The sequence below is a fragment of the Juglans regia genome, chromosome 6 (assembly GCF_001411555.2).
Source record: "Juglans regia cultivar Chandler chromosome 6, Walnut 2.0, whole genome shotgun sequence".
NCBI classification, from domain to species: Eukaryota; Viridiplantae; Streptophyta; class Magnoliopsida; order Fagales; family Juglandaceae; genus Juglans; species Juglans regia.
In genome coordinates, this window is record NC_049906.1 from 12,115,985 (window position 1) to 12,131,185 (window position 15,201).

General features: G+C 37.3%; 1 protein-coding gene across 1 annotated transcript; it reads right to left on the reverse strand.

Moving 5' to 3' along the window:
- Positions 1 to 433: 433 nt before the first annotated feature.
- LOC109002494 lies at positions 434 to 13,575 on the reverse strand. The gene is made up of 4 exons (XM_018980282.1): positions 13,557 to 13,575; positions 11,025 to 13,017; positions 830 to 959; positions 434 to 511 (listed from the first exon to the last, which is right to left on the reverse strand). Exons 1-4 carry the CDS (start codon positions 13,573 to 13,575, stop codon positions 434 to 436), a joined length of 2,220 nt encoding a protein of 739 aa, XP_018835827.1.
- Positions 13,576 to 15,201: the final 1,626 nt, after the last annotated feature.

Genomic DNA, 15,201 nt, shown 5'->3' on the forward strand with positions numbered 1-15,201 from the left:
GTGGAGCAAAATCAGAGATGTTGTCCCTAGACTCCTCGGCCTAAGATTTCTTCCACTTCCCATCTAGCAGCGAGATTGGGAGCCTTTTACGATCCTGATGGGTTGTGGGCTGCATATGGATACGACAATCATCGTAGCGATTGCGTGCCTAGGGGACAGGTATCACCCTAACCTAACTTCATCCAAAAGATGCATCGGTGTAAATGTCATGCTGGTGCGACGTTATCCAAGATTGTACAATCTCCAATTGAGCCTCCTCCTTAGTTGGTTTTGACCTCTGGCACAACCCCCTAGACAGCGCATACGGGGAACCCCCACCATTGCCGAACACAAAGAAAAATCTTCAGGTCCAATCTTTGACCTGGGAAAATCGTGGCTCCAAACAAGCAATCATCTGCCCTTGGCATGAACGAAAACTATAGTAGTTCCCTTTCTACTTTAGCAGGCTGTGGGTGAAGAGGAATTCTCGAGCAGGAAGGTTCGGGTGCTCTGGGTTGATCTCCTCCTGCACCTGGCACCAAACGATGCAGCAGCACACCAAGATCCTCCACGCATTGGCGTGGAGTTGTGTAAGAGCCAAATGAAGGTAGTCTAGCACATCATGAATCGACCAGCAAAAAGGAAGTTGCAGTCCGTTAGAAAACATAGTGAGGTATAATGCCACCTTCACGGTGTAACCCTTAGAATCTAAGGCCCCTTGGCGGGCCTCGGGAACTTTGAAAAAGATAGAGTTAGAGACTCCGAAAAAGGCCCTTAGTGACCTCAAAGTCATCGGAGAAACCTCCGACCTCTAGTTGAATCCCTCAAGATCCTAGGACTTAGTATGAACCTCTGGAGGGTCCATTCCCCTAGAAGTCCTAAAGGACTCAAACAAGCTAGCAAAGCACGAGCCCCACTGAGCAGCATGGGAAGTGTTCTTGAAAGCCATGGAAGAAACTAGAAGAAACTGGCTGAAATGGCTGAAAATGAGAAGAAAGCAAGGAAGTATGAGAGCAGTAATACAAGGATTCAAAGGCTCCAAGAGAGAGTGAAAGCAAACAAACAAAGAATAGGAAGGCGGCTAGACTTAAATAGGCACCCACGTCGATCGGAATTCCCCAAGCAACAGAGTGACACACGCTATGAAAGAGAGAGTGGCCGAGCCTAGATCCTTTCATACGCACTGCATGTAGCGATGCAGGAGGAGAACCAGCAGTCGTTACTTAGACGAAGGAAGCCAAACAAGCAACTTAAGTACACATTAGTCTATCAGAGACGTGTCACCCAAATGTCCTTGAAAATAGAAGAATTCCCACCATACATTTTTTTGTCAAAATTGGAGGGGTAATTGGAGGTATATTCCCCTCCCGGCCCACTGGGTTAGGCCTGGGTAAGACACTGTGGCCCATCTCAGCCTGAATCTCCCCTCTCCTATGGCCTAGGAATCACCAACGAAACTCAGCCCACAAGCTATATTAAAAGAAAGGGGATACACTACGTGGCAAACAAGTTGGGGGGGTGGGTTCAGACAGGACACACGTACTCTAACACTCTACTGTGACACCTAGCATTAAAAGTTCTGCGCCGGCAAGTAAACAGAGAACATGCATGGACAACCCTCCATTCTTTGATGATGGGGACGAGAAGTGATCCTACTGATCGCCTACGATCGAGATGCCACCTGGGGAGTCACACAGCATTAATGGTGCCACCTCAGACGCCACGCTGCATTAAAGGCTATGACTTTGACAACTATGGGTGTGACACAGGATACTAGATGTTACCCTTATAGATGCAAGAGTTTGGCTAGGATTAGGTGACTAAGATGATAAGTTTGGATATGACTATGTGACTAAGATGGTAGACTTTATCTTATGTTAGGATTTATATTTTGGACAAATATAAAATAATTTGAGTTTATCTAAAGTTGTTTTGATCTTATCTAGAGGCTGTTACGAACTGTTTTAGATAATTCAAGTGTGATTTTATCCAGAGAAGAGTTTGAATATGAAACTGTCAATGTTGAAAAGATAAGTATCAGGTGCCAGCAAGTCCTCAGCAAAATTCGTCAGCAGAGTTTCAAATAATAAGATTGACTTTTCTTGTAACATCACGACCCCGAGGGTCCAGAGAGTTAACTCATAAAACCTGATAATCACTCTAACAAGGCTAGAGTACTTCCAAATTCAAGAATATATCCATTTTTCCAAACCTCAAATCGAACGTAAATACTTCAATTAAATAAATCAAATAAACTCATTTATCCAATATTCAATCCAACAACTCAAATAAAATCAACTCTTCTTCATGTCTCAAATAACAACTAGAAATAATAAAACATTAACATAAGTCTCCATAAACCGTCTAAATCCATTGAAGCAAACTTAAGAAAAATAATTAACCTCCAACACCAACACTAATATCATGAGATACCCAACAACAAATCAATGATAATCTTCTCCATAGAATCTAATACTGATATTCAGCTGAGCCATCGATGTCATCTGAAATATTATGAAGATTAACGGGATGAGTTATCAACAACTCAGCAAACAGAGAGCATATACTAGTATGTAAACATGAGCATTTATAACATTTGATAAGCCGAACAAAACATTTACTTTCAGAATGCAGAAACAAAACTTGTACAAAAACATTAGAGTGAAATTTTCAGAAAAATATACTTATTCCAAAAAGAGAATCCGTTGGCATTTCTAAACTGAAACATTATAATTAAATCATCTCTTAGCATCACATCGGGACAATATCATGTTTAACCCCCGTGGTAGGGTTATAAACCACCATTATACCCGTGGCTGGGCCATATTCCATGTTTCACCCCCGTGGTAGGGTTATAAACCACCATTATACCCGTGGCTGGGCTATTTTCCATGTTTCACCCCCGTGGTAGGGTTATAAACCACCATTATACGTGGTAGGGTTATAAACCACCATTATACCCGTAGCTGGGCCGTATACCATGTTTCACCCCCGTGGTAGGGTTATAAACCACCATTATACCCGTGGCTGGGCCTTAACAGAAACAAAACGGATTTCATCGAAAATCCGATTACAAACATATACAGAATCAGAACTTCATGCCAAGATTTTCAGATGATACAACATGTCTAAACAAAACACTGAAAAGCTTCAAATCATTTCACATGTTCGAGATAAACATAAACAAAATATTCTCATTTGTTCATAACAAAACTTTTAGAATTCCTTATTCGCTCTTTTACACAGTTCAGAAACAAAGTGCACAAAACTAGCTCATGTCTACACCAGTCATGACAGAAAACATTTTCTCTTATATTGAATTTATGCATATGCAGAATAAACTTCTGAAGTTGTTTTCAGATCATTTCTTTCAAAAAGAAAATAAACACATTTATTCTCAAAGTCAACCTCATTTTATTTCTTTTATGCAAAACTAGTATATGAACCCCGCTTACCTGACTTCTTCGTATTATCAACACCTTGAGCCGGAACTCTAATAGTAACACCACCTAAACAAAAGAATATATATCCAACATTTAATAACCAATCTAGTAGGCTGCTATTTATTAAGTAATAAATCAAAACAATCCCTTCACAACTCAATAACTATCCTAACAATTAAACCCGAACAACTCTCTTCACCCATTCGCATTTAAAACCCGAAACAACCACCTTCTATAACACCAAACCAATTATAATTATTTCCAAAACCAACAACAGTAACTCCATTAATTAAAACATAATCCAACCCAAACCACTTCCAACCTTTGAATAAGACAATTCCAGTGCACGCATCATTACTCTAATCATTCAACAATTCAAAACTTGCACGAAACTTCAATACAACCAGTTCCAAAACATCCATTGTTCACACCAAAGAGTCTGAAATAATATTTCAAACACCGTCTCACAAAACACCCAAGATTATACCCCTCAACATCCTTAATTCTAACACACTCCACTGCTCTAACAATTAAAATACATCAACCTAAAATAAAAGTCACAAAATTTTCTACTGAAATAAATTAATGGTCTGCGTAAAGGGGAAAATTGACTAAATGTGATGCACGGCTAGACAAGCAGTGTGCGTGTGTGCGTCAAAACGGAGCAAAACCGAAGATGGTAATGAGGCCCGTAAGAGTAAAACCGAAAGAAGAAGGAAGGAGAAGAAGTAAAATAAAATAAATAAAAGAGAGGAGTTACCAATCTCTGTTCAAGAAGCCGAAAAAAATCTGCAATGGAAGAACAATTTGAAGTTTCAAAACCTTGAGTTGAGCACACGGTGAAGAGATGAAGAAGAAGAAGAAAAACAATGAGAACCCGATTGAGTAATCTGTAAAAAATGAGTAATAACCGAACCTTGAGTGTGAAAGGAGATGAAACACAACTGCTGGAGTCGTGGGTTGGTGCACACGGGTGAGTGAGATCCGGAATTGCAGAGAAATGGGGGAGGCAACGCGAAGAAGAAAAACAGTGTTTCCGTAAAAGGGAATTTAATCCCTTCACCCAAACGGCGCCGTTCGGTCTTACCTTAACCACTCGTGGGCTGGGCTTCTCCAACGGGCTGGGCTTAAAGCTCGGTTGATACATTTCTGGATTTGGCTACCCCATAGGGTTTTACCTTTAAGAAGTTCTTTAAAAGGTTTCACTTCATTACCAATTTTTGTGTTATGCAATTAATTTATTTTATGTTATTGATTGGTTATTAAATAATTGCATGATTGACGACTAACCAATTTGTTGAGTGAATTGGTAGATCTTTGTATTAATATGCAGAGATATGTGGGTAATTTCAATGGCATCAAAGCTTGGTTCGCTCATCCGAGTGTGATCCGTGTCCCTGTAGATCACGTCATTGTAGTTATATGCCTCACCATACTTTGATGGGAAAAACTATGTTTGTTGGAAAGTTCGTATGAGGGTTGTACTCAAGTCTTTAGATGAATGTGTGTGACATTAAGTGATAGACACTTATTTTTTTTCTTGCACATCATTAGTCTAGGACATGCATTTCACATATTTTTATTTTCTTTCATTGTTTTTTACAAAAAAATGTTGATTTTTTTTTCTTTATTTATTTTTCTGCTTTGTTGAGTTTGGTGAAAATCATGCTTGTGTGCTTAGCTTTGAGTACTCACTTCTTCACACTTCCTATACTTGGAGATGGAACATCTCTCTAATTTTTTGTAGTCTACAATCTAAGTGTAGACTCCATGGCTCATTTTGGCAAAATTAACTTTTAGTGCACTGTGAGGAACTTATTTTCTACATTTATTTTCATTATGTATGTTCCATAAAGTTTCATAGATGATGTCTCAAGTGGGAGTCTATACCTTAAATTGACTAATACTAGTTGAATCTAGTACAAAAAGTCAAGAGATCTCTTCTTGCCAAATATAAAGGTTTGATCCATATAAAAAAAAGTCGGTGTTTCTTCATTTCAGAAAAAGACAAACATCTTACACGGATCTTGTCCCTTAAGACCTTATAGAAAAAATAGTTGCTCTATTCATTGTAGAAAAAGATTAGTGATAAAATGGACGTATCAAGAGTTGTGCAACTTTATGTTTGGAAGAGATACTATTTCTAAGTATCTAGGTCCTAACATAATGTTTGACTTTTCAAGTCAAAAATAACCCATTTGGAAGTATCTATGTGCAAAAATGGGGAAAAAGAAAATACATATATTATTTTTAAATATTTAAATATTTGATAGTGGTAGTAAGTTGCCTCACTTACACACTCACATAGACTTTGGCCATGATGAATTTGTGGTGTATCGTCATTTTTTTTTTTTTTTTTGGACTCCTTACTTCAAATAAGAGAGTAAGAACATCTTTCAAGGTTGGTTGTGTGATGGATACATTGTGATTGGACACTTGGTGCATTTAGGCAAGTGACTTGGCTTCAAAGAATTAAGTTGCTTAAAATTTTTTTGAGGGTGTGGGTCAACCTTTATGTCATTTTATTTATATTTTATTTTTGTGATTGTTTTATTTTTCATTTAGGCATATGTGCATTTTCTGCATGAGATTGCAATTTTTTTTGGTCTTTAGGCACATGGATTTGGAGTCTCTTTTGTATGGAGTCTCTAAGTCCCAGTGGGACTCTGAGACCTAGTGGCCATGCCATGCATGTGTCATGTGCAGTGACTAAGTGTAAGACTTAGTTTCCAAATACTCGTGCCCACCCCGCGATATTTCCTACTTCACTCACCCACATCTCTCTCAATCTCTTTGTACCCTATCCAAACACAAGTTCTCACTTTTCTAGTGTTCTAGATGTGACACCTCCAACCTCTGCTTGAGATGGAAAAGAGACTTAGAGCATCGAAACATGTAATACAAGGTTACATACTCCCGTACATGACTGTTAATATGCAATGCATCCTATAAGTGCAACTAGCAGAATGCAATATTCGTAACGGATTAAGGGTGAAAATAAAAATTATGCCAAAATAACTAAAAACATCTCAATGCATTATTGTCCATCATAACTTCAAATCAAACAGTAGCATAATCTTAGTACAGCTAAACATAAAAAGTCTCCAAAGCTAGATCAATCCCTTCATGCATTCTAGAGCATGAAGGACTAGTGCTATAAACATAAGGATATAATCTAGTATTTTCTTGAGGTCTAACTCCTGCTCAATCAGTTGGATCCACTTCTCCATCCAATCCATCATTTTCGAGTCTTGACACAACTTCTATCATTCCAAGTAGAATGATAGTGGGTCCACAAGGGGTGAGATTTACTTGAAATATCAGTAAGTTAAACAAACAACGTGCGCAAAAATAAATTATGCATGAAGAATGATAAATATAAAATGCATGAAATACAAAAAAATCAATCTGTCTCACATCCAGATTCCTTAACATTTTCAGAAAAATTGAAACACATATTTTTGCTCAAAGAACGTTTTTCACTTTACTGGCAAAAATAATCATAACGTTTCATCATTATTAGCAATTCATAATTTACTGTAACATCGTAACGTGTGGTATGGTTACAGTTCCTCATATGCAATGCGAATACCTTCTAGTGACCATAGTACAACTCACATTGAAACTACGTTGCCTGCAAACTCATTTTCAATGCATTGGTAATATAGCATAACATCATCATAACATCATATCATGTACACCCATGATTACGTCCAAAAAATAATGCGGTAGTTGTAGCACAGCTTTGGGGTGTCGATTCCATAGAGAGACAAATTAAAAGAATAGTAGAAGAAACAAAAAAAACCCAAGAAAAAAGTTAAATGATTAATGGAGAACAAAGATTATTTTAAATGTAATTAAAGTGAAGCAAAGTGACTAAGGGAAAAAGTACTCAAATTTGACAAACAATAACGCGTCCGTAATCCCTTGCACAAATATGGTATTTTAATTATTCTTAATTCATTGAATAACTCAATTGGGAACTCAATTTCTAATATTCTCAATCGGAAGGTATAGATTTATAAACCAAAATTAAATCAAATGTAACCATTTGAAAAATCATTCACCACTTTTAAAATACGTAAATTATTATCACTATTGAGAAAATCCAACGATGACAATATACTCAGGAAGCGATATTGCAGCAAAGAATTAAATCAATATAGATAAATAATTGATCCAAACATAATCAAAGAGCTAATCCATTCAATAGAAAAAGCATGACTGAATCCATAAACAGAATAAATTCTATGATTATTCGTAGAAGAAAACATCAACAATGAATTGAGAATGATAAAACAAAAGAGTTTTAGAAATTGAAAATCAAATACATAAATTAAAAATACCATCTAATGTGTAAGTTCATCCTTAGCCCTACTTGAGAATTTAGTTACCTATAAACGTAATGGACAATAAAAATCTCAAGAGAAAAATAAAGCAAACGGCGGCCATGGAAATTAATTTCAGATCTTCCTCCTTCAAACTGAGTCGTCTCCCCTCTTCTCCACTCCACAATTTTTGTATTAATGATATGCTTAAATAGGGTAGGAAAGAAACCCTAATGTCTTCATATTCTCGCACACAAAATCGCCTAAATTGTTTTACTCAACTTTGTAGCCACTTACGCGCTTCAGGAGTTCGAACGTGGAAGTCCTTATTGGAGATAACTTTGTAGCCCTTTAAAATAGCTTTCCAACGCATCAAGAATCGCATCAATCCAATATTTGAGAGGAAAGTTATGATTAAAATACTAAAGTGTATCCATTCTGTCTCCTAGCGCATTTTGGATTCTGATCCGAATTACTCTCAAACCCCATCATTATCCTTATTTGAAGAGTCCTACACTCGTTGATAGTTCTTAGATTGTTCCAACATCTTGCCCACTTAAAAATCCTTTGAATTTGAATGGGTTTGGACTTACTCTTTTATAGACTCTGAAATTAAATATAAAAATCTACTCAGGAGTATCCTAAAGTAAATAGAAACTCAATTCAAGAATACACATTAATTCCAATGATTTCTATTAAAATTTTAACATTTTAGTCCAATAATAGAGTATTTAGTGTGCACTTTCATACACTCATCACACTAGCATTAGGTGTCATAACATTTAATTTCGCTTCGACATTCTTTAAAAAAACTCATTCAAAGCTCGTTGACTGTTCTTCATCAACTCAGGAGTTATCACTCCATTCTTAAATACTCCAGAGTAGACTGAGGAGTTTCACTAGGATAATCCTCCATCCTAACCTTTGGGACTGTGACAAAAATTATTTTCATGCTATGTTGAAAATACTATTTCATGACATGTGCATATGTAGCAATCTTTTATGTGAAAAAAGTCATTTATAGATGCAATATGCAAAAATGGTTAAAATATCACATGTCATGTAAGTATGCACTCAATGTATCATATAACACAATATCTTATGCTGAAAATGACAATTATAACATAAATGTGGCATATATCAATAAATCATAAATAAATTATCAATGTATAAATTAGATGTCAACTTACAAACTTCCTGAGTTTGAAAAGTCGTAGGGTCTGAAATCAAATTCATACTAAGTTAGAATTTATGCCACTATGTAAGATGTTCATAATCAAAGTGTTCAAAATGAGTATTTACAAAAATACCCCTAAACGTTCAAAAATTACCACTAAGGCCCTATTTTTCACTATTTGCAAACAAACCTCAAATTTAACCAACTTTCATGGACCTCATATTTTGATACTCTAAAACCATCTATACCCTTAGAATTGTAAAATTCAAAGTGAAACTAGCTCAAACACTCCCAACTCGTGGCATGCACTCTAGTTGATATCCTAGTGTGTTCTCAACTATTAATCCCTGTGAGTCCATGCTTATGCAATTTTCTTTAGTCACAAATAGTCATTATAGTCCTTAATGATATGATAAAGGGTAATTCATTGTTGAGTAAGTTCATCCCAACACTTAATCATTGCTAAAAACCTTAATCTTCATTAATCCTCCATTAATCAAGCTTGATGTTGCTACTGTAAATCACGAAGTCATGCTTTCAAAACTCACCCAAAACATGTATTTTCGTTCTTGTCCCAATCAGAAGGTTTCTAAATGCTTAATCATTAAGCCTAGGTGGAATAAATCAAGCTTTATGCCTTAATCACAAACTTACTTAAAACCCAAAGCATGTTTTGATGATCAAAACAAGATAGAATTAAAACCTATCATGACATGCTTTTAATAAAAAAAATAAAATCTTCCATGATCATTATAAGACATTAATAAATCATATCAAAATATGCTAAGACATGTCATAGCTAAAATTTCCACTTAAAACAATTTAAACACTTAAATCATTCTTAATGAACCCGGTTTTGAATCAAGCATGGTAACGTTTTCTAGATTCCCCCAAAAATCACTCCAAAACTTAAAACCACAACTTGACATGTAAACTAAGATCTGGGGCAAGAAAAATTACAAATGTTGTAGCCCACTCAAGCTCCTAGCACAAGAACTCATAAGAACTTCAAGAACACTCAAGCGCGCACATGCCCCTTTTGGATTCTCTCAAAACTAAGGGGGAAGATGGCTCTCAATCCTCAAGGGGGAGCTGGAGATGAGGTGTGGAGGAAATGAGGGGGCGGTGGATCTATTTATATGTGGCCAAGGGGCGGAGATGTCAACCTAAGTCCATGGGAATTGGATGAAATGGGCGGTGGTGTAAGGAGCTGAATTTTCAGCTTGCACTTCATCACCTTATGTCACTTGTGCAAAACAAAATAGTGCCCTAAATCACCATGGCTTCATCACTACATGTGCTAAATTGATCCTAAGGGTGCTGGTCAAGTCGTGCTGTAGAAAGAAGAGAAGAAAAACCATCAAAAATCAACCATGGAGCTGACGGGTTCATGGAGGCTTTCCTTGGACAGTTTTGATCATGGCCTTGACTCATCCATTTGTCTCTTCTTCAAGGCTAATTTGAGCAGGTCATAAGTCACTTCTCGAAAGCTTTCTCAGGTGGTAGAAGATGGAGGGTTGGTTTCCATGTGACATGAAGGTGTTGCTCAAAGAAGATGATGCAAGGGAGGGTGGTTACCGAGTGGAATGGTGCACAAAAACCATTTGGTTTTGGTGCCCTCTTTGGTGGAAAAATTGGTCAAAAGCTCATGATGACAATGAGGGCCTCTTTGGGATTGGGTGGTGTTGGAGGTGGCATGGGGTGGTGGCTCAGCCATGGGCAGATGGGAGGTTGAAACCCAACTAATTCGGTTCCTATCCAACTAGCCTTTGGGTGCAATCCGTTTGGGGTTTTGGTTTAGCTTTTAAAACCAAATTTCATCCAAGGCTAGGTCTTGGTCTAAAGGGATCATATGAGGTGTTTAGAGGCCATATTGCCCTTGAGAAAAATGGCACAAAAAGATTGGGCTTAAGGGCAAAACAACCTTTTTTTTTTTTTTTGAGAAAAGGAAACTTCATATAAATATCTCAAGAGAGATGATGGTGAATACAATGAGGATAGTCCTCTACATGGATTGAGTCCTCATCTAACTCTAGAGAACTTCTTGCTAGACTGTGAGCCACTACATTGGCCTGTCTAGGAACATGCAAAACTGACCATGAAGAATAATTGCTTAGAAGTAGCTTGATGTCTTGATAAATTAGCCCCTCCGAGCTCCAATCTTCAGCTAGACTGTTTATGCCATTCACCACTAGGAGTGAGTCCCCTTCGAAAATGACGTTTCGTAATCCCATTTCAGTTCCAAATTGCACAGCTCGTAATGTAGCTAGTGCTTCTCCTAGAGTGGGATCAGGAAAAGAGTTGCTAGGGCTCCTCAGAGTTGCTGTGAATGGACCTGACCAATCTCTGATAGACACCCCAATGCCCACCTTGCAGTTGACCTTGTCTATGGCTGCGTCCCAATTTATTTTATAGAAATTGGTTGGAGGTTTGCACCACTTGGCTGGAGGTTGATGCTGATTAAAGTGCTTTTGTTGGTTCCTTGTTAGCTCCTCCAAATCTCTCATGCAATTGGACACACGATATAGTACCTGTTGAGGTGACTCGAATCTGGATTCAAAAATGAGTTTGTTTCTTCTAAACCAGATTTCTTTTGCTGTGAGAGCTAGCTTAGTGAGATCCTCTGGTGGTAGGGTGGCTAGAAGCTCTTTTAACAAGTCAAAGAAGGGTATGTCCTCAGTCCTACTTTTCTGAAGTCTTCTTGAGCTACTGCACCAAACATCCTGGGCTGCCTTACATGTCCAAAGAGCATGAGAAACAGTTTCTGGTAGAGTTAAGCAAATAGGACACATGGGATTTTCAATGATCTTCCTTTTGTGTAAGTTAACTCTGGTGGGAAGGATTTCCTTTGCTGATCTCCAGAGAAACATTTTGATATTGCTTGGCACCTTTAGCTTCCATAACAGTTTCCATAGGTCCTCATGTTTGGTCGATTCTGATGATTGCCCCTTATTGATCCCATTCATAGAGACTTGAAGATGGTATGCTGATTTTACTGAGAATATACCATTCTTAGTACATCTCCAAACTTGTTTGTCACTCCTGTTGCAGGGACTAATGTGAATTTTGGAAATGATGGCAGCCTCCTCAGGAGTGAATACATTATGAACCAGGTGTAAATTCCAAGAATGGGTGTCTTGGTCGATGAGAGAGCTAACCGTGGCATTTGAGTTGAGAATCTTTGGAGGAGACTGGGATTTGTAAGATGAAGGGGTAGGCAGCCATCGATCTGTCCATATCTTCACTGTGTTTCCATTGCCTATCTTCCAAAGAAGGCCTTCATATAGTAATGGCCTTGCTGTTGTAATACTCTTCCACACAAAAGAGTCCTTTCTTTTAACTCTTGCTGAGGCAAAGTCACTTGATGGAAAGTATTTAGCTTTTAGAACTCTAGAGGCCAAGGATTGGGGATTGGTGATGATTCTCCACCCTTGCTTTGCTAATAGAGCTCTATTGAAGTCTTCAAAGTCACGAAATCCCAAACCGCCAGCCTGTTTACCCATTCCAAGACCCTTCCAACTTAGCCAGTGCATTTTAGGATTCTGGTTTCTAATTCCCCACCAAAATGACTGTAGTAGCTTATTAATGTTCCTTAGGATGCCCTTGGGAATTAGAAAGATACCCATGCTGTAAGTGGGAATGGATTGAATAACTGATTTCAGCAATACTTCCTTGCCAGCTGGAGAAAGCAGATTTGTTTTCCAATTTGTCATTTGTCCTTTTATTCTGTCAATAATGGGAAGAAAGGCCCTTGATTTGCTCTTGCCAATGTGAGAAGGTAACCCCAAATATTTTTCAAAAGGCCCCGACACTTTGAAACCAGCTGCAGCCAGGATGGAGTCTTGGATCTCTTGCCTTGTGTTCTTGCTAAAATAGATAGAGGATTTCTCAAGATTTAGCCTTTGACCTGAAGCTAATTCATAAGACGAGAGGATGTTATGTAGCCCGCCCCATTCCTGCAACTGAGCTTTGCAAAATACCAGGCTATCATCTGCAAAGAAGAGATGATTAACTGATAGAGAGCCTCTAGAGATAGGGAAGCCAGATATTAATCCCTTTTGTTCAGCTTGATTCAAAGAAAATGTGAGAACTTCAGAGCAAAGTATAAACAAGGGCAAAACAACCTATTGCACACAAAGGGCACACATGTGTGCCGATTGGTATATTTTGGGGTTTAATATGTTATTTCTTCTAATGACATGTGTGGAAGTTTATCTAGGGTCCTAATATGATCTAAGAATGATATAATTGAATAAGAAACAAAAATATTTCAGATCAAAAAGGCTAAAAAGATTAAAAAAGAAAATTATGCTCTAAAACATGGTTTAAAGAACACTAATCATGGGTAAGTTGATTAATGGTCTTAACCCAATTTCAAAATTTAATTTGGGTACTTAGGGTATGACATGGGCTTGAGAAAACCCATGTTATGGTGTATTGGACTTTCAAATTAAATAGTGAAATAGAAGCAAAACAAGGCTTTGGGTCTTGTGGACTTAAAAGGACCATGAGTGTGGGTTAATGGTCCATGGGCTTTTGGGTTTGAGTGAATGGAAGCGTCTTGTTTCCAGATTTTGAGGGATTAAGAGAGGCCTCAAGATCCACAAAGATGGTGCTTGAAAGGCTTACCTTGACCAAATTGGGTCATGGGTCAAACCTATCCCAAGTTTGGCCCAAATGCCTTATGCCTTCCTCAGACTTGGGCCCAGGCTATCATACCAAGTCTTGCATTCCTATGAGGCTTGGTTTAAGGCTTCTAAGGCTTGGCCCATAAGCGTTCTAAGGTTCTAAAGGCCTTAATAGGATTACTAGTGGTCTTGATCCTCTAATCCTTCATGCTTAATGATTAATGACCCTAAGTGTCATGGTTTAAATAAATCTAACTATCAACATTGAAATAAATAAATAAAATAAGCAAACAAAATAATATGATAATAATAATAATAATAAATATTTAAAGCCCAAAATCATAAGCTTAATCTAAGGGCGTTAAAGATTAATCCTAATGGTTAATTAGGCGGGGTGTTCCATTAGATCACTTTGTTGCTTAGAAATCGCGCAAACCTCCTCATCTACACGATTACTAGTCACAGTAAGTGTTATATTCATTTATTTTATATTCATTTTTAGTTCTAGCCCACTTCATACACCTATTTGGGATTGTTGGTTTTTGGTGGGATTTAAAACTTGGATGTTTGTGTTTGGGCTGTGATTTGTGCCGGTTGTGGTTGGGTATGCACTGATAACGTATTGAGGATGGTTTTTGGGTGGGTTTTTGCCATTCGATTTCCAAGGAGTGCCCACCAAGTGTTTGATTTTTTGTCTCAACCAAATGTTCTCATGTATTTGTCAATTTCTTTACATGCATTCATGTTCAGTCATCGTTTTACTCCCATTCATGTTCATTCCGATGACGAGGAGGTTTAAGCCTTGTCAAATTAGAGACAAAAGGGAGAGTTAGAGGAGCATTGGAGGAGCAGATTGATTTTTTGGTATTGAGAAATTTAAGGGGAGTTGAATGGATTTTTTGTGTTGTTCTGTTTAAGATAGTTTAATATTGAGGGGGATGACTAAATTCGAGCTTGCAAAAATTACTTTAGAAACTGTTACTTGATGGTTGATTTCATTTAAGTTTATTTTTGCTGGACATAATTTTGATGTTGGACTTGAACATGCTTAGACTTTTAATTAGATTTTAAATCTTGTGAATTTTGATAGAACTAATCTTAGTCACTGTTCGATATCAGTATTTTTTATTATTGATTATTGGCTGGGAATTTTTACTCGGTTTCATGGTTTGCATGTTGTGTTTTGACAAGTCCATATTACATTAATCAAAATTGATTTTGTCACAAATCCGCCAAAGGAGGAGATTGTAGATACAAGAATTTGGGTAGGACTAAGTGACTAAGATGATAAGTTTGGATATGACTAATTGAGTAAGATGATAGAATTCATCTTATGTTGAGATTTATATTTTGGATAAATGTAAAATAATTTGAGTTTTAACTAAAGTTGTTTTGATCTTATCTAGAGGCTGTTAGGAACTGTTTTAGATAAGTCAAAAATGTAGAAGTCGAATTCCAAGAAATAGATCTTATCCAAAGAAGAGTTTGAATATGAAACTGCCAATGCTAAAAAGATAAGTATCAGACGCCAGAAGTTGTCAGTAGAATCCGTCAATAAAGTTTCACTATAACTTGGGAACTGCTTCCAGAAATCAACTTAAACTGTCATATTAATTAGGATATGTAAAGATTTAGTTCTAGATAAT

Coding starts and splice junctions, on each gene's coding strand:
- LOC109002494 (XM_018980282.1), bottom strand. Junction 960..11,024: donor CTAAGCAATTATTCTTCATG/GTCAGTTTTGCA, acceptor TCTCATTTTCAG/CCATTTCAGCCAGTTTCTTC. Junction 512..829: donor GGGGAATGGACCCTCCAGAG/GTTCATACTAAG, acceptor GTTTGGTGCCAG/GTGCAGGAGGAGATCAACCC.